This window comes from Trematomus bernacchii, unplaced genomic scaffold, assembly GCF_902827165.1.
Source record: "Trematomus bernacchii unplaced genomic scaffold, fTreBer1.1, whole genome shotgun sequence".
In the NCBI taxonomy this organism is placed as follows: Eukaryota; Metazoa; Chordata; class Actinopteri; order Perciformes; family Nototheniidae; genus Trematomus; species Trematomus bernacchii.
The window spans coordinates 8,671,006-8,689,810 of NW_022987803.1; the positions used below are offsets into that span (position 1 = coordinate 8,671,006).

General features: G+C 42.9%; 1 protein-coding gene across 2 annotated transcripts in view; it reads left to right on the top strand.

Annotated features, from left to right (window-relative positions):
- flrt2 (fibronectin leucine rich transmembrane protein 2) overlaps positions 1-17,820 on the top strand; it is a 51,243-nt gene extending 33,423 nt beyond the window's left edge. The window contains exons 1-2 of one of the 2 annotated variants that reach the window (XM_034150546.1): positions 8,738-9,257; positions 11,342-17,820. In XM_034150546.1, coding sequence (XP_034006437.1) covers positions 11,771-13,753 — 1,983 coding nt within the window. In that variant the 5' untranslated portion in view covers positions 8,738-9,257; positions 11,342-11,770 and the 3' untranslated portion in view covers positions 13,754-17,820. Of the gene's footprint in view, positions 1-8,737; positions 9,258-11,341 lie in introns of those variants that run through there. The other variant, XM_034150547.1, reaches the window with a different exon arrangement.
- Positions 17,821-18,805: the final 985 nt, after the last annotated feature.

The following is an 18,805-nucleotide window of genomic DNA, read 5'->3' on the forward strand; positions in this document are numbered from 1 at the left end:
GCACATAGGGATGAAATTCAGGGATTTAGGAAGTTCTCAGAGCACACTTAAGCCTTTTAATGCCAAAAACAACCATACGTGAAGTACTTCACGTCTGTAACCTCGCGTTTTATCTTTTTCTGATGAATATCTGAAGACACACTTCTATTCCAGGAAAATCTCTAGTGAGGTTTAGGCTGAAAAGAGTGAAGCATCAGCTGTAATTAAACAACAGGTTTCAAGATTACACAGCAAAGCTTAAAAAAAAGAAAAATCAAAGGCTTCCTTCCAGTATAATTACACAGGAAGAAATGTCTCTGCATTTTTTCATTGGAAGTACAAATATAGTGAAGTGTATTTCTCACTGTTCCTCATTAACCATTAAAGGTACACACTACGCAGATCTATTCCAAGCAAATTGTCTGAGTCATTCTGGGGAAATGGAGGAAATGACTTAAATGAACTTGTATGTACAGATATTGATTGGACACATAATGACAGCACTTAAGCTAGCCCCAGTCTGAGCCTCCATGATTTACCATGACATTCAAGTTGCGGTATCTGATGCTGAATATATATACCTGGCAATCTCTATCAGACTTGCAGCCATGATAGGCCCAGCGGTGCTTTGAGCTAAATGCTCACATGCTATGTAAATGTCAGCTAAATTCCCCATCTAACATTTACTAATCAGCTTTGAATCTTATTCAGCTGAATCTGACGAGAATGTTATTTTCGGTTCTGCAGGAAATTAGTCGAAGCAAAGTATTGGACGATTACAATGTTTGATCGAATGGTGGCATAAGAGGCCAAATGCAATCTCCAAACCCATACAATCGGAATGTAATTGAAGCACACCTCCACCTCGATTCTTGGGTTCCCTTGCCCCAAGATTCTTATTGTTGATGGGCCGATAGGGCTCCAAGATTGTTGAAGTTATTGGAATTCATCCTTTGGGAAAGGAAGATGTCTGTAACTAATGTACTGTAAGTGCAAACGTTGACCTTTCGGTTGCGCTACAGAAGAGTCTTAAAAGTAATAAGGGTTCAACCTCTGGATACCATGAATATTTGTACCAAATGTCATTGTTATCCATCAAAAAGTTGTCAAGACTTGTCACCAAAAAAACTGTGGTGAAGTTCAAATATCAGGGAGTCATTTAAATCAGTAGGGTTCATTCTCTGGGGATGATGAATGCCTGTACACTTAAGATGCTAACTTCAATGTATTTCACTGTGCAGCAACAGACAGTATTCTCATGTGATTTAAGGACAGACATAGTCAAAGATTGCTGAGTTTTTCATATCGAAATTGGACACTTAGCTCTGTATCTGGAATGTTATGGTAATACATGAAAAACAAACGTGGGCTACTTGACCATGATAAACTGCAGTGCCCCAGTACAAACTGGAGATGCAAAATAAAGTAAGACCTTCCAAGGGTGGATGCTCCTTTAAGCCCTATTATTTTTCATAGCGAGCACCACATGTCAGAACAAAATGTCCTCCACTTATCTCAACAATTATACGTTGCTCAGCAGTTGTCTGAGGTATTAAATCAAGGAAGACATGTCAGAAACAGCAGTAATCCACAATCCCCTCTTCCTGCCCCCTTTTGAGCGATCTTAATCCTAACCACCCTTTTTTCTTCTCTCTCTTTTCCCCTCTACCTTCACCTCTCTCCCTTTTCCCCCCTTCTCCTCTCCTCTAACCCAGCTTCTTTCTCCCCCATCCCTCCCTCAGCAGAACTACAGGGGCTTGCTTGTTGTCAAGTCAGTGTTTTTACAGCCTGGCATTAGCACAGGGCAGCATTCAGTCAGGACACTGCATTCACTTTGCCTCCCTAATAATTCACATGCTCATGTGAGAGCACGCTGCCTTCGCTCCTGCTCGTGAAATGACCCTGATTGAGCATCAATGGCCTTTCGGCGACTCAAGATACTTTTTTACTCTTCTGCTAAAAGCAACTTCAAGCCCTAAAAATACATATTTTATCCATTTTGAATGCACATATAACATCCGTGTGAAACTAGGCAGGTTGAGATAGAGTGGTGCTGTATTGAATGTCTTACATGAGAGTTAGGGGTCGATTTGTTTGACTTAAACAAGCAAGGATGGCAGGGAAGTAAAGGTTGCTCAATCTATCGCTGCCGTGTAATTGAGTTCTGCAGGAATGAGTCTGAAATACAGTAAAGAGTCAGCAATTTTGCCCTTCTGGTTTCCTTGTCACAAAGTCAATGTTTTCTGAAATATATAATTTATTAGATGCATGAAATAAGGTCTGTGGTTAACCCAAGCTTAAAGTAATTTTCACTTTTTTTGTTTTACGACATAAAATACGATAGTATCCACTCTGGATTTGAAGTATAAAAATCGGGTGCTAAGAAGCATCTAGATGAGACTACAGTTGTGTTGGGGATGTTCAGTATCCCAAATGGACATTAGTCCATTAGTAACTTATGAGGCAATTTACCTCACCGTTTGTATGTTTTTCTGTATGTGGCCTTTGGTGAAAAATGTTAGGACACCCCTGGCTTAAATCATTTGGCGGTTGCATTTATGTTTCAAAATATCATAAAAGTGGTGTTCATTGGCGAAGATAATCTTGCTAAACAAAGGTACAAGTATTTTAAACTTTTGTTAGCCATTGAGCTTAAACTCAGCATTTATAAAAAAATCCAATGTAAGAATCCCATTGGCTTTTTGTTTAGCGATCCAGGGTGATGCTAACTACAAGTTGTCCAAATAAGATGTCATCCCTGCAGCACGTTTACAAGGCTACATTTCCACAGTTGGGAGATACCTTGTTCTTTTACAAAATATATTTGTGGTCTGTGTACTGCAGCATTTTTCAGTTTCTGTCAATCGTGATGTGTTTGCCCAGGAATGGAGCAATAAACAAAATGAATTTTGGTCTGGAGGTGCTCAGGAGCTGGTGCAATCCTCCAACTCCCTCTTCTCCTCTCAGCTCACATCATGAGTAAAATATACCGAATGTTGTTGGCTGACTAGTTTCCCCGGCTGTGAAAATGCGCCCCTCTCTCTGATCCTGCTGTGACGTTAGATGCATGTAGATTGATAATTGAGGGGGGGTAAACATAATTACATCGCCTTAGAAACTAATGAACGCATTGATCGCCCACTCTAAATATTATCAGCATATTTTCCTTTAATCCACTGAAATCTCTTGAGGAGGCCGTGATTATAGCATGGCTTTTGCGATTTGCAATATCACTGCCACAGTAAGTTCTTTCAAAGATCCTGCCAATACTTGCGGGGAGGTATTTAAACGCTGATGTTGTTGGCACTTTCAGTGTCCAGATTCAAACTCATGAAGGGAGAGATGTGATAAGCTAATGATGTCTCCAGGGAAGCAAATGAACATAACCAAGGGATAAACATTTCTGCATAACTGAGTGGACTTTTTCCCCCCTCTTCATTCCTTTAACACTGTTTGGGGCCTCAACAGAAGCAGATGGACATTGGAGTCTTTGATGTGCTCTGGGGTCATGTGTATCTGCACTTTTATCAAGGTACACAAGCGTGTTAAGTAAATACGCCACGCCAAAACTCTGGGAAGGTCTCTGGGAAAGGCAAAGAAGGGGGATTTCCACTCGAGAGGGTGTGGACTGAAACATTTCTCTGCAATTGTGCATAACAGACCTTAAATACATACAGTATACCATTACTTAAAAGTCACCTATTATACTGTTTTTCATCAATATATTATAGGTATAGATATATAGAAAACATATCTCTGAAGTGTTTGGCTCGAAGTACCAAACAGATCATTGTAGCATCCCATAAACCCCTCTGTTTCAGCCCTGTTTCAAAAGTGCTGATTCTCTGTCTGTTACTTTAGATGAAAATAAGGAGCCACTCCCCACGCCCCTCTGATGCCCCTTTCACACCGGCGCTTTTTCAGCTCCGGCTCGGAGCTGGAGCCTGAAAAGTACCGGTTTTTCCTGTTCACACCGCAGCGGCGCTGCCTCATAGCTCCGGAATGCGGTTCACTTCCAGCTCCAAAAAATGGTCGGTCTAGAGGCAAGAGCTTCGGAGCTAAGAGGCGGCGTCGCTTACGTCTCTCTTACGTCGAGGCGTGCAGGAAACTAAACCCACCTCCCCTGAACATGGGTCGACTGAAGAGTCTCGTCATGCCTGCCTACAAGCAGTAGGAGCACTGAGCAAAGTGACTAGAAGGCAACCACACACTTATAAAAAAAAACACGCTTTATAAAGTCAGGCAACACTAACCAGGCTTCGTGTGATTCTGTTTATTTGTACCTTACTTTGACCATCCGTTCGCTGTTATTGATCATTGTGGAGAGCAGGCAGACGTTTTGTTTTGTATTATAGCAGCTATCGTATGGAATCAATACATGGGCTGCACAGGTTGTCATGTCCGACTATCACAAGTAGAATCATAATGAAAAATACGCCGGTAAAATGTGCCTGTAGAAAACGGCTTAGCAAGTAGTCAGTTTAGCTTCGGTTGCTATGCTAACATCACCCATGTTATACCAGAGAAACTTTCATAACAGCATTGTGATGCCAAACAGCGTCAATTCAGACTGACACACATTCACTTAAGGGGAACTGGGGATATGTATCAGCTGCTTGTGTGACAGTCAGACAGTGAATACTTTAGAGCCGTGTGAGCTAACCCGGAGCTAACGGGAGAATAAACTCCCGTGGAAGAGCAGGCAGCACTGCAGCGGTCGGTAAATGCCGCTGAAACACATTAATAAACAATGAACCACGGCACTCTGGAGAAAAGTATAAGGTTGGAGAAGTCGTTATTTAATTTAATCTGGCTTCGTATGATTAAACGCAACACGATCATCGACCCGACGCAGTCCCCGGCCCGTTGTTGTTGTTGTTGTGAGCTCCGTTGGGGAGAAAATCAGCTATGTAAACGGTGACGTCATGACGCAGCAGCGGCAGCTGGGCGGTGTGAACAGAGCGGGAGCTGAAAAGGGAAACCGGAGCTGAACCAGAAAAGCTCTCGCTAGGAGCTAGAAAGGGAAAAGCGCTGGTGTGAAAGCCGCATGAGAGATATTTGGTTAAAAAGAATGCAATGGTGCTCTAGGAGGAGATTCAGGTGATACGGTGGGGGGGGGGGGGTTACCTTGGTTGGTTATTGGCTAATGGTTACACAAGACAAAAAATCGTTATGACATCATAAAGTAGCCAAAATCTGATCAGCTCATTTTCAGACAGGTTTTTATATAAATGGATCAGGACAAAAAGTGAGCGAATCTTTTTTCCTCAAACTTTCAGAATCTCTTTACACAGAGGGGACACATGTTTATGTGAAAAATAGGTGACCTTTAACCTAATAGCAATGCTATCAGAAGAAAGCATGATATGGACATTTAATTTTTTCAGCTTAAATTAAATTCCGTCAAGCTTAATTCAAAATGTCGAAGTCATTTTTCAATCTAATGTGTTCATGCTAATTTAACTCTAACTCCTGCTCAGTTATTTTTGCATAACAGGCCATTCTTTCGCCCATTTACGTGTCTGTCACTTTATCCCCATTTGCGGGCCAGAGAGAGACATTCCATAATGCTGCCTCGACTAGGAACAGAGAGCCCTACTGCAAAACATGTCCATCAAGGAGAAAATAAAAATAGGCTGTTTCCTCTAAATTCACTCAATCAATAATTCATGCGTGCACAGAAGCCTGATTTATGGAGGAATTAAATGTTGTGGACTGGGCCTCGCAACGGACGTTCGTCTCGGGGACGTGGCAGCCAGAAATTAAACATGAAAGGCAAACACGGAGAACAACCACATCGTCTCGCTGAGGGTGGACGTATGAGGAGACTTCAATAGGCATGTGCGGTGGCCGGCTTGATTGGACAAACTGATGTTGGTGATTTAAGTAGGAGCCGCATAATTTGTTCGGAAAGTTTCCATGAGTTATCTGTGTTGAAGTGGGTCACGGAGAGTCAAGAGAAACATTAATACTAGTTGGCAAGAGTACGGAAGATCTAACGTGCACCTGCTGACCTTGGGGATCATGTGACTGCTGTTTGCCTTTCTGACCCAGGCTTTGTCTATAAACATTGAAAACACAGAACATGACAACTTTAGTGTTTTTTTAAGGCAAATTGAAATTTGAATCCCCTTCTCCTTTGACGGTAATTCTATGTATACTTTGGGCCATTTTTCCATTTCAACTGTTTAGGCAAATGTGTGGAGACAGCATTGAAGCGTTGGCATTTTTCCATGGCAACTGTGACATTTGATAGACAGCATTGCTAGACAAGCCCACATAATGTTGACTATCAGTCATTTGTCCCTTTAGAACATGCAGGAGGAACTATAGTGCTGTTAGTATGTAACCCAGAAAGAGGAAACTGGAAAGGTTTTGTGACACTAGCCAGTTGCTAACCAAACATTTTCAAACAATGCTAAGTAGGAGGCACTATAAATACAAAAAAATCGTTTAAAAAAAAAGAACAAATGTTTCTTTGGTATTTTTATATCTACCAAGTTACTACACAGTTCTAATTTCTGAGATAAAGAACATTTCAATTTAAGACACATTGTAGCAGCTACTGTGGCAATTGAAGGCCAACATGCTCAAATATAGTCTAAAAGTGGCACCATTAAAAGAGAAGAATCACAAAGCCCTCAAATAATTTCATAATATCAGTTACACAGCTTTATCCATTATGTGTTGGCCAACATTAGCCACCCTAAGCTAATGGTGTAATAAATTGGTCAAGGGTGTTTTTATTGCCAGTGTTGGGGAGTAACTGTGTAACATAATTAAATTACAAAATATATGGTATTAAATTAAATGTTGGATGTTAAAGGTAGGGTAGGTAAGAATGGAAAAACCAGCTCGAGTGCGCTAGAATGTGAAAGTACGCAGCCGAAAAAAATCTGCCCCTTCCTTCAGACTTCCTTACAGAGCCCCTCCTCCAACACACACGAACACGCACAGTCCGGCAGTGGCTCAGTCAGTAGGGGCTTGGACTGGGAGCTGTAGGGTCGCCGGTTCAAGTCCCCAACCTAAAATATGGAGTGTGGACTGCTACCCCGGGCGCTGTACAATAGCTGCCCACTGCTCCTAGTACTAGACTCCTGGTACTAGGATGGGTTAAATGCAGAGAACAAATTTCACTGTGTGTGCTGTGTGCTCTGCATGTGTGACCATTAAAGAGGGTTTCATCCCTCCGGCTAAAATAATTGGTCGTGCTTTTTACAGCGCCACGGCTTCCACAGATGACATTTTTTATGTATTTATTGTCAAAGCATTTAATGTATTCATTGCTATCGGGATGTGAAGAGCATTCCATGGAATATAACAAAAAGTGTTTCTGAAGTGAATTACCTACCCCACCTTTAATTCCAAATATATACTCTTGGTAAAAAGCTTCTTAATGTCCAGACATGCTCCATGTACTCTATGTGCAGTTACACACATAGAGTTGCTTTTGATTGGTCCTCTTTTTTTTATTGGTTTGAACTCTTGTGTGCCAATCCAATCAATTATACAAGAATGTCTTTCAAGTGCTGGAAAATATAACATGTGTCTTCTGTAATCAGAAAAGAGCTGTTACATTCCTGTACAGTAAAGCTTGTTTAAGACCAATGAAAATGCTGTCAACACAGAAATACTCGATGTAGAAACAAAAAGCTGAAAACCTTTGTTAGAAAATATTTCACAAGTAATAAGTGACATTACTTACAGTATGTTTACACGGGTATCTGTAGCCTATGACATTTTGAAAGTATACCTTCCCAACACTTCCCTTTCATTTAAAGAAGGTTGTGGTCCTCAAAAGTCACATACACTTTAGTTTCAGTTCAACTAAAAAGGTCATCTAAATATGTTAATCTACAAAGATGCATGTGTCAGTTTTAAGATGTGTAAAAGAGTGTTGCGAAAGTGAGAACTGCAGGAAAATGTGTGTGTGTGTGTGTGTGTGTGTGTGTGTGTGTGTGTGTGTGTGTGTGTGTGTGTGTGTGTGTGTGTGTGTGTGTGTGTGTGTGTGTGTGTGTGTGTGTGTGTGTGTGTGTGTGTGTGTGTGTGTGTGTGTGTGTGTGTGTGTGTGTGTGTGTGTGTGTGTGTGTGTGTGTGTGTGTGTGTGTGTGTGTTGTAAAGTGTGTGGGCAGAGCAGCAGAGAGTGCACTGCTGAATCAGTATTAGCGCGAAGAAGCAATAGTCAGATGAAATGACTCTGGCTGTGTCTAAATGCTTCAAATCACTGGGAGAGAGTACGGGAAGCAAAGACAAGCCTGAGCTTTTCACTCGGGGATAATTATCCAGCAGTAATTTAAAAGAACTCGGGTTAGTGATCCTTAAAAAAAATCTACCAGAAGGCCTATAAATATTCCAACAAAACTACATCTAATAAGGCCCAACAGGGATACTTTGTGACCCCCAATGATATAGTCTGTAAATAACCAGGAACATTAAATGACTCTGCCCTGTAGTGATTCTTCTTTGAGAGTGTGACTCCAAGCTGAATTTCTGGATTTTGTGATTAAAATGCAAATGAGAGCTCAGACGTGGTCGCGAAGCAAGGTAGGCCGGGCAAATAGCATGTAGGGGATAAGAGTGTGTTGAGAGACAAACTATTTTCTGCAGTGTGAGGGCAGCAGGGAGGATCTGTGGCTTAAAGCCATCGCGGAGCTGCTGTAGGAGATGCATTCTTTATTCTGAGGAGGGGAGGGGAGAGAAAAAGAGGGAGGGAGAGAGAGAGAGAGGGAGAGAGAGAGAGCGAAAGAGGTGAGCAGAGCACACACGTCGCACTATCAACTGAATCCATCTAAGAAAACAACTCGCAGGGAGTCCGGGTCTGAGCTGCGTAGATACTAAAGGCAAGTTTGAGCTTCCCCCGATAAAAGAGCGCAGCGGACGGACGCAGCTGGCCGTCATGGCCTGTGGAGGACACTTCGGAGAGTGCGTCCTCACCGTTCGGGCACAGTGTGGAAGGGGAGAGCTGGCGATCACCCTGCCGCCGCTTCCTTCGGTCCTCAAGCGCTGCATGCGCTGTTAAAAACGGAGGTTGGGAAAGACGCAAAAACAAAGGTGCGCTGGGGTCGGACGCGCAGACACTATTCGAGGGGACCCATTCGGGAAAATATGCTGTTCCGGAGACTCACTGGGTCCACGCTTCTGATCGGAACCGACTCCTCGCACCAGCTTTACCGAACGGACCTTTACGCACGGGCTTACAGCGGGACCGCATGAAGGACAGAGGCGCAAGGCAAGGGAAAAGTTGAACGGGTTTTGTAATGGATAAAGGCTCCCCAAAGGTACAGTGGCTGTTTTTGAGTAACACAGTTGGAGAGGAATAAGGGTAAAAAACGACGGTCCTAAATACTATATCAATCGGCTCGTTTTTTATTGTGGAATGTTTTTCATTTAAAAAAGAACCCTTTTCTTAACAGAACAGATCCACACACGCGTATTTCTACTATAGCTCTAAGAATCCGTTAATCAAAGCATGAATTCACCACTTCACAGTGAGTTTTAAGATGAATGAAAATAGTTATCCAATTCATTTGTAGGTTCATTTAATCGTATTAAAGATTAATGCCCTACAAAGCGTACCGCTCCACATTTTTCACCCGGGAGAAAACCTGATTTTTTTTTTGGAAGGGGAGGCTTTCACTCTCAATGCACTGCACGGTTTTCAATTCCCCCTTTGAAATAATTCATTCAAATGAACACCGCTCACTGGGCAGGCTTTGAAGTATACCTGATCCGCCTCTTATCGCCTCTTAAATACCCTATCCATTTTAAACTTTTAATTGCGTTTCTGTCGCTAAATCCACTCCTAATCCGATTGTCCTGGCCACATATCACAGCGTTCATCTGGCGCTGAGAAACTGTGCTCAGTCGGCTGGAAATTAAATCAAAATGAAAGAAAAGCGAAAAAAAAAGTCACTCTCCCTCCTTGATCTATCCATGTCTACCAGTCATCGGGTTTGGGGTTATCAAGTAAAGACCAACTTGACATGGTTTTCCTTTTTAAGGTTATAATGTGGATTCTTGGTGACATTTATTTATGCAGCTATAATAATCTTGATGCTGCTGCCTTCTGCTGTTGGTTCGGCTGCTGTGGCAGCATATTTTATCGCCTCATGTGGTTGCTTATACCCCCCGAAGCTTATTTGATTAAATTTAGCTCTTTCAATTTAGAAAAGTAGATCACAGATGTGTGTCAAAGGATTGCTTCTCCATCTCTGCCACAAAGAGCCCATGGAGGCTGTATCTCGTCAACAAACAACACAAGGAGTGTAAAGAAGCAGGGGAAGGCCAAAAGATGGGCTTTCTTTATACTTCTTGTACACCTTTTTTTTTACGATATATAGTTCCCTTTAATGGCTTCCAGACATAACACATCTGCAAATGAGTAAAAAGGAAGAATTCCAGTTATTTTCTTTACGATGTGGCTAACTGGCTACTCCTGCTCCTTGACAAACCCTGCGGGACGTCTTAATCCACACTCAAGGCCGTTCCTGTGCTTAACATTCAACCTATCGTTCCCATTATTGCGTGTTATCCAACATTGACTAAGGGTGGAGCTTCAGTTAAGCTGAAAACCACCGATGACAACCAGTATCTTTCAATCATGTGGGGAAAAAGATGGAGAGAATTTTTTTTTGATGGGTCATAAAACTTGGAATAATGGATCTGGGGGTCTACTGTAATCCAATGGCCTTGTGCTTTACTACAAACCTCTCCATGCTGAAAAATAGCCTGTATCGATCATTTATTGCAGGTGGAGGGACTACATTATTTTCCAATCCCATTTCATTTGACAGCTCATGTATGTCACTCCATCGAGAGGAGGAGCTGACATGCAGGGTCTCTCTTCCACGACTGCCTGTTGTTTTGTAATTCCACGGCTTTAAATCTTCAGTTTGGCGACGGTGTGTTCAGGCCTAGGATGTCTTCATTAGCCTTATCTCATTTTATCATGTTTTCCATTAAGCAGCGTTGATGTTGCTCAGAACCTCTGAGGATCTGCAAGTGTGTCCTTGCAGTCCTCTATTACCTCCTTTGATAGAGCGCAAGGCATAAAAGCCTTCTTTATGTCTGTGAAACCGGATGTGCAAGAGCTGTTCTGAATATTTATCAGATGGTTGGACTCTTTTTTTTGAAAAGCCAGTGCATAATTTGATGTCGGCAGTGAACGGTATGTTTTGCGACTCTGTTTGGGGGAGAGGGAAAGAGAACAAGGGATGGAAAGATATTTGGTATGTGTGTGTGTGAATGGGTGTATGTCAAATAAAGAAAAAGAGGAAGAGGGGGAGAATTGAGGCCCCTTTTTTTCTGAGAACGGACCACCCCTAAATAGACTAATCCAGCATTTCTTTGTTTTCCCACACAGGTCTCTGGATCCAAATGTCACCTCCCTTGGACTCTGTCCTGGTCTGGGACCAGCAGTGTGTGACGGACAGGCGAGTGGAGCCTGCGGTGGCTCTCTACTGCGTGGCTTCAAATTGGCCCCGGCTGAGCTCTGCATGGAGCACAGAGTGAAGAGTCCTGCTATGGTCCGATGTCTCAGCATGGATGGAGTCAGTCAGAAGACTGGCCACCACTAATGAGACCATCGCTCTTCAACTGAGGACTAGCATTTACAGGATTACTCCCACGGTTTTCTCAGCTAACTGCATCATTACCAAACTCTCCTAGTCGGACCTTTCTGGTTTTTGGTGGATATATACGTCATTGCCTTTCTGAATTTCATATTTCTTTAATCCCCTACCAGTTTTTTTATATATCGTTGGTTTCCTTTTTCCTGTTTTGTTTTTCCACTATGGAGTTTCTTGCTGGAACCTGGAATAAAGATTGGGCTTCATTCTTGCAATTTTGGTTGACTGTAATCCTAAGCCTCCAAATGCAATTCAGCCCGGGTGCGTCTTGCCCGGAAGAGTGTCGTTGTGACAAACCCTTTGTGTACTGCAACGAACGCAGCCTGACATCAGTCCCTCAGGGGATACAGGACGGCTTCAAGGTCCTCTTCCTACACAACAACCAGATAAACAATGCTGGCTTCCCCATGGACCTTCACAATGTGGCCACTGTGGAGACTGTGTATCTCTACGGCAACCAGCTGGATGAGTTTCCCATCAATCTGCCCAAAAACACCAGGGTCCTGCATCTCCAGGAGAACAATATCCAAACAATTTCTAGGGCAGCCCTGGCCCAGCTGACTCGACTAGAGGAGCTGCACCTTGATGATAACTCCATCTCCACAGTGGGGGTGGAAGAAGGGGCCTTTAGGGAGGCAATAAGCCTCAAACTCCTCTTCCTCACCAAGAACCACTTAAGCAGCATTCCCATTGGCCTTCCAGAGGACCTGAAAGAGTTGCGGATGGATGAGAATCGCATCGCTCACATTGCAGAGGAGGCCTTTCAGAATGTGACACGCCTGCAACGCCTCCTGCTAGACGGGAACCTGCTAACGGACGAGGGTATTGCACCAGGGACCTTCCAGGAACTGACCAACCTCCGTGAGCTGGCCCTGGCCCGCAATTCACTCACCTTCCCCCCTCCCCTCTTACCTAGCCAGGCATTGGTCAAACTGAGCCTGCAGGATAACCAGATTGACAAGATCCCTGTGGCAGCCTTCGCTGAGCTGAACAGGCTGGAAAGACTGGATATCTCCAGTAACCAGCTTCAGACTCTCACACAGGGCGTATTTGATGGCCTGTCTAGCCTAAAGCATCTCATGGTGCGCAATAACCCCTGGCGTTGTGACTGTGCTGTGAAATGGGTGGTGGTGTGGCTGAAGTCTTTGCCCTCCTCCATCAACGCCCGAGGGTTTGTGTGCCTGAGTCCGGAAAAGGTGCGCGGCATGGCAATCAGAGAGCTCACGCTGGATAGTATAGAGTGCCCGATTGAAGTTGATCAGCCACCCTGGCCCACCCTCCGCTCCACACCCCCTCCCCCACCAACAACCACCCCTATCACCACCATGATCTCAACCCTCATCAGCACATCCATCCCTTTCTACTTTGACTCACCCTCACCCCCTTTACCCCCAATCCATAACAACCCTCCTGGGCCCCTGCCTCCTTATGAGGACCCCCTTCAGATCTCCTTCCATGTGGTCAACTCTACCAGCATCGAGGTGAGCTGGGCTTCCTATTTCACCGTCACAGCCTACAAGGTCACTTGGGTCAAAAGGGGCCAAAGCCAAATAAACGAAGGAATGCGGGAGAGGACTGTGAGTGGGGACAGGCGCCAAATTAGCCTCACTGACCTTGAGCCCCGATCCGTGTATCGGATTTGCGTGCATGTTCTGGACACCCTAAATTCCTACAGGCCCGGAGAGGATACTATATGCTCTGAGGCCAGGACCAAGGCTGTTGTGTCTACCAAGCCTCCGGGGAGAGAGCCATCTCCACAGGAGAGCATTAATTCCACGCTGCTAATGGCTGGGATCATAGGTGGGGCGGTGCTCATCATCCTGGTAACGCTGCTCAGCCTGTTCTGCTGGCACATGCACAGGAAGAGCCGGTCATCTTCGACCAAGTGGAAATACAACCGGGGCAGGAGAAAAGACGACTACGGCGAGGCTGGAACCAAGAAGGATAACTCCATTCTGGAAATGACTGAGACCAGTTTCCAGATAGTGGCGCTGAACAATGAGCAGCTGCTCAAGGGAGATTTCCGCATTCAGCCTATCTACACGCCCAACGGGGGCATTGGATTTAGAGACTGTCACCTCAGTAACAACAGCCTAGCCTTCTGCAAGAGCAGCAACGTGCCCAGTACAGAGTTCTGCCACACGTGATGCTGCAGTCTTTTCACATACCATAAACAATGAATACACGCATAAATACACACACATACACCATTTGTGAAGACAACAAAAAACATACAAAAATTCTAGTGAAATATAACTGTACTATATATATTTCCAAGTTCTGTCTACAATGTAATTTATACTATGGATAATAATGTGGGATTCTCTGCTATCTTTTTTATTTTTAGAAGAAGAGATACAAGTGTTTCTTTTTTTTATAACCAGCAGGGTTTTGAACGTTGTTTTAATGGTCAGTACTGTACATGAACATGGATTTGTACAATCACGGCACCCTGGGTGTAGCTTCTGATTGACGCTGTCAGCCTTGGAAAATGTTGAGGGGCGCTTAGAGGGCTGGGATCCTTTGCTAACCACAGAAGCAAAATATGGCCTTTTTGCTCTTTTAAACACTACAAACCCTCCCCAGTACAACAGTACAGTAGTAAAGACAACACAGCACAGAGGAAATCCAAACACTGCTGATTAGAGCGCTGTCGAAATATAGCACTGGTTCATTGGCGGTATGTTGTGAAAAAAAAGGACTGAAGTGCACTTTCTTATTAATGGAAGCGAGGCAGGAAATGAGCAGAGGTGGTGATCACATGGAAGGGAGTGTGGACGGCTGTGTAGGAAGAATGTCATCGGTGCTGTTGAAAAGCCTGGACAGAGATTTCCCATAAGTGACTTAACACTAAAAGCATCTTTGTTCTACTGGTTTACAGTGGAACAAAGGTAGGCTTAGTCAAGAGACACTTTTTGGAGAAAATAAATTGGCAATTTTCATCATATTTGTATTTTTTTTCTGAGGAGGTGCAATTATTACCACAAGTTTAAAAAGGAACAAAGGATGTTTGTCCTTAATGAGGTGCATGGATGTGCTGAGACTCGCAGATCCTTTTGAAGAAATTCCCAAATTTGTTCTGCTTCTCTTTTTCCATTGTTTTGGCAATTGAGGCCACAAGGGGGCAGTTTCCCTTAGCGTCGTGTGTGGGACAGAGGGCAAGACAGACAGAGGGAAGGAAGAAGGAAGAAAAAGCTGCATAGATCACTTTACATCCGCAATTCCCCTAGAGTCCATTACCCAGACGACATTACTCATGCTCAAACAACATTGTTTAGCGTATTATTGCTCATCGAGCTACTTAATGATGTGGAATCATTTAAAACTAACAGTGTTTTCTGTGTTCGGTGGCTAAATGATATAGATTTTCACCACTGTGGTCCATCATGATAGGAAGGCCTATGTTCCCAAGCTCTGTGTGTGTGAGTGCGATGCATTTTGAGAAAGCACACACATAATGCTAATTATACACCCACTTATTTCCAAACGTGTCCCAATGTTCATTAGGCTTTTTGATAAATTAGGAAATTACCACAATAGGATCGTGCTCCGCCCATGGAACCTCACAATGCTGCACACAGTTGTGACTGAGAAGCTCATCCAGCGTCTCATCATTCAACCCTTTGTGCACATTTTATGAGACTGTCTATTTCATTTATGGTTTCGCTCTACCTGAACAATGCACCTGCTTACTTCACACCATTAGTTCCTTCGATGATGATCCTTGCCCTATCTCCCCTCATTTTCCGTCCTTCCCTCCCGTCTCCCTGCATGAGCTCAATTAAAACACTTTCCCTGCCCTTCAGCTTGTGCGCTGTGGTGGCAGCTCTTTGCATGCGATGTGCCAGTGAGGGGTCTTCATTATTCACTTCTTAAGAAGACTTTATTTGATTTGACAAGATTCTAGTTTGAGGGGCCAAGCTTAAAGAATTCCCACCGCCGACCCTTTTGCCCCCACCTTTCCCCCTCTCCTCATAATCCTCGACCAAAAAAGGGAGAAAAATATGTAGACCTTATTTTCACTTGGCTGCATGGAGCTCACACTGGGAGACTGAGTGTGTGTTAACTCTTTGTGGGGCTCACAGTTTCTGCTGCTCCAACAAACACGGTAGATAACTGACACAAACTAGGCTGAAGGGAAAATATTTTTAAGGGCTTGTACTCAAGTTATTCCAGTGTCAAGATTATCTTTGAGAGGATTTTCTTTATTCATTCTGGATATCTCAAAAGTAGCTGCACTTACTGTAATTCCAGCGATAGCTCCGATCACGTTGAATTGAATTTGAGGTGGTGCGCACACTTGCATAGCCCCAGTGTTGAAAATCTGTTCACATTTTAAACATGACCAAACACAATGATTGAATGAAATCTGTCCCAACACGTCACGCAGTGTCGTTATTGTTTACCTTTTTGTTGGATTCTCTTTTTAAAAGCAAATGGATACCCTTTTTCCACAATTAAGCATAAGTTTAGTTTTCGGAAATATTCAAATTTACTCTCTTGCTGTGGTTTAATGAGAAGATTCATACCACTCTGATGTTTGTGAACTAAATGCGAAGCTACCAGCAGCAGCCAGTGAGGTTAGCTTAGCATAAAAACTGGAGACAGCTAGCTTGGCTCTGTCCAAAACTAGAAACATTTTCTGTCAAACAACATGGTCACTTTTAGAGTTATTTTGAATGGACACATATATTGGGTTGATAAGTGATGGTTGATGGGTTAAGCTACATTTGGACTGAGCCAGTCCTAGCTATTACCCCCTGTTTCAAAAATACTGCTAAGCTAGCTAAATGGCTGCTGTTTTTAGCTTCATATTTACAGTCAATCTTCTCATCTAACTCTTAGCAAGAAAGTGAACAATATAATATTTGGCAAAATTACAAACTGTTCCCTTCTGTGAATAAAGATAATAATAGAAAATATGTTCATTTGCTTTGCAACAAAATGATTGTAAAGTACGTTTTTAAGACTTCAATACATGACATGTTTAGATGGGTATTTATTCACGTTGGGTTTATCAAAAATAAGATCTTCTGTGGTTAACAAGGCATCTCCACTTTTTATTTAGACCTTTTTCTATGAATATCCACAGCTGAACATAACCCCCACGCAGAAACACTTGAACATTTACATCAAATATCATTTATTGCTCTGTGTTGCGCCCCTTAGTCACATGCTGATCAAACAAATGGGGTCAAACTGTCGCAACATAAAGTATCTCCCCTGTCTGTGAATGTGTAACGGAGACAGATATTTGCCTTACCTTTTATGCAGGACTGAATGATAAGCTAGCGACAGCGTCTAGTGGGAGGAAGAAAGGAGGAGACATAAAGAGACGGCAACAAGAATGCAGAAAAGAAAGCACATTACTCTTAACAATTTTCAGCCACGGCGCAGCAACAATAACAGTGTTAACAGGAAGAACAACACGGAGCATGACGCACAGTAGCTAACGAGAGACTGTTCATCCCTAGTGCCAGACCTTAAGCGGTGCATGGCTAATGATTTGTGCTTTGAAGCTTTGGTGGTTGTTTTGCAGCGTACATTATTCTTAATTTTCTTGATGAAAGAACGCGGCTGCAGATCCATGACCATGGAATTACACAAAATATATCAAGGACTGCTAGCGTAGGATTATTACTGTTTCTGGGTGCTGAGGAGTAATTTCCCTTAAAGCTCATTGAATCATGTTGAAATAATTATGTTTAATCTCCAAGAGGTCAACACAAATGAGTGGTTGAATATGTTTAAAATCATCTTTCTACCTGCAGGCAAAACTACAAATATCTATTAGCCAGTAACATTCATTCAAGGATTTTTGCATGTACTGTATTTAGCTTCATAGCCTTTCATTTGTTTATTTTACCGGGTTTTTTTCTTCTTCTAGCAATCCCCCAGTGGTGGTTGAGGTACAGTATGAGCAACCATACAGGAGAGTTTTGAGAAAGAAGGCTTGAAAGTTACAGTGCATGTGAAGCAACTGCGTACGGATACTCATGGAGACGCTGAAGTGTTACGTTGGCCATCCACACCAAGTTTTCTTAGGAACCAAAGTTACATTTCTGTTCTCATGATGAAATATTGATGTTGTTCCATGTATGTGCCTTGAGGTTGAACTTACAATGTAAAGTCCTTGAAAACCTTTAAATGTTTTTGCACAAACTGTAAATACTTAAGTGAAGCTTTTTGAAAATAAAAGAGCCATTGGATTTGGGGCGATCACTCCTTCATTTTAGAAAAGTATATTCTGTTCATGAGTGATCCCACATTCTTTTTATTTTACGTATGAGTTGTGGCAAGACGGGGGAAAGTTTGTACATTACACACAGGGTTTTAGCTAAATGTATTTTGGGTCAGACACTAGTAATTGGGGATCAAAGATGTGTACCACACCATGCCAAGTTATCCTCTTATTTCTATAAAGGAAGCTTGAGACATCTTAGCGTAGCCACCGCAGCTTAGCATACGGCTGGGGAAAATCCAGGATACTCTCTCATTCTACATATATACGGCACAGCTAAATCCCAGAATGGGCTCAGTCTCCAAATCCCTACCAACTTTTTTTCCCCTCCCCATGACCACATCCCAATGTTGCCTCTGCAACCTCCAGTCGGCTAGAAAAACCCACATTAGCACAATCTTAATTCGCTATGACAATTAACCACATGTATTGGGCTGAAACACAAGAGGGTGTGCCTCTCTGGTATTTTGAGCGGGAAATTGGTGTTTCTCTCAAAACCCCCACATGTCAAAATGTGATTTGTTATTGCACAATTGTAGGCCTTTTGTGGAGGCAAAGTGGGTGAGGGTTTGGCACTAAAATAATCTGCTTTGCTGTTCTGTCCTACTTGTGTGTTGTGTAGCGAGCGTTCTGGAAGATTGAGAGTGTGTGATCTCACCACCATCTCACCACTGTGCATTCATCAGTAAGTGGGTTTAAAGACCATAACTTAGTTATTGCGTAATGTCTCAGTTCATATTAATTCAAACTAGTGATTTGCCAAAATCGGGTTGCACCACAATGATGTAAGAAAAGAGTATGTAATGATCAGGTGCTAGATAACACGTCTAATATTGTCCAATTAAAAAAATACCAACCATATGTAAATTGGAACAGTTTTATATGAAACAAAAAAGCAGGCAAATAGACTACTAGAGCTTTAATGCTAAGTACATTACCAATGTTTGTACAAATCTGA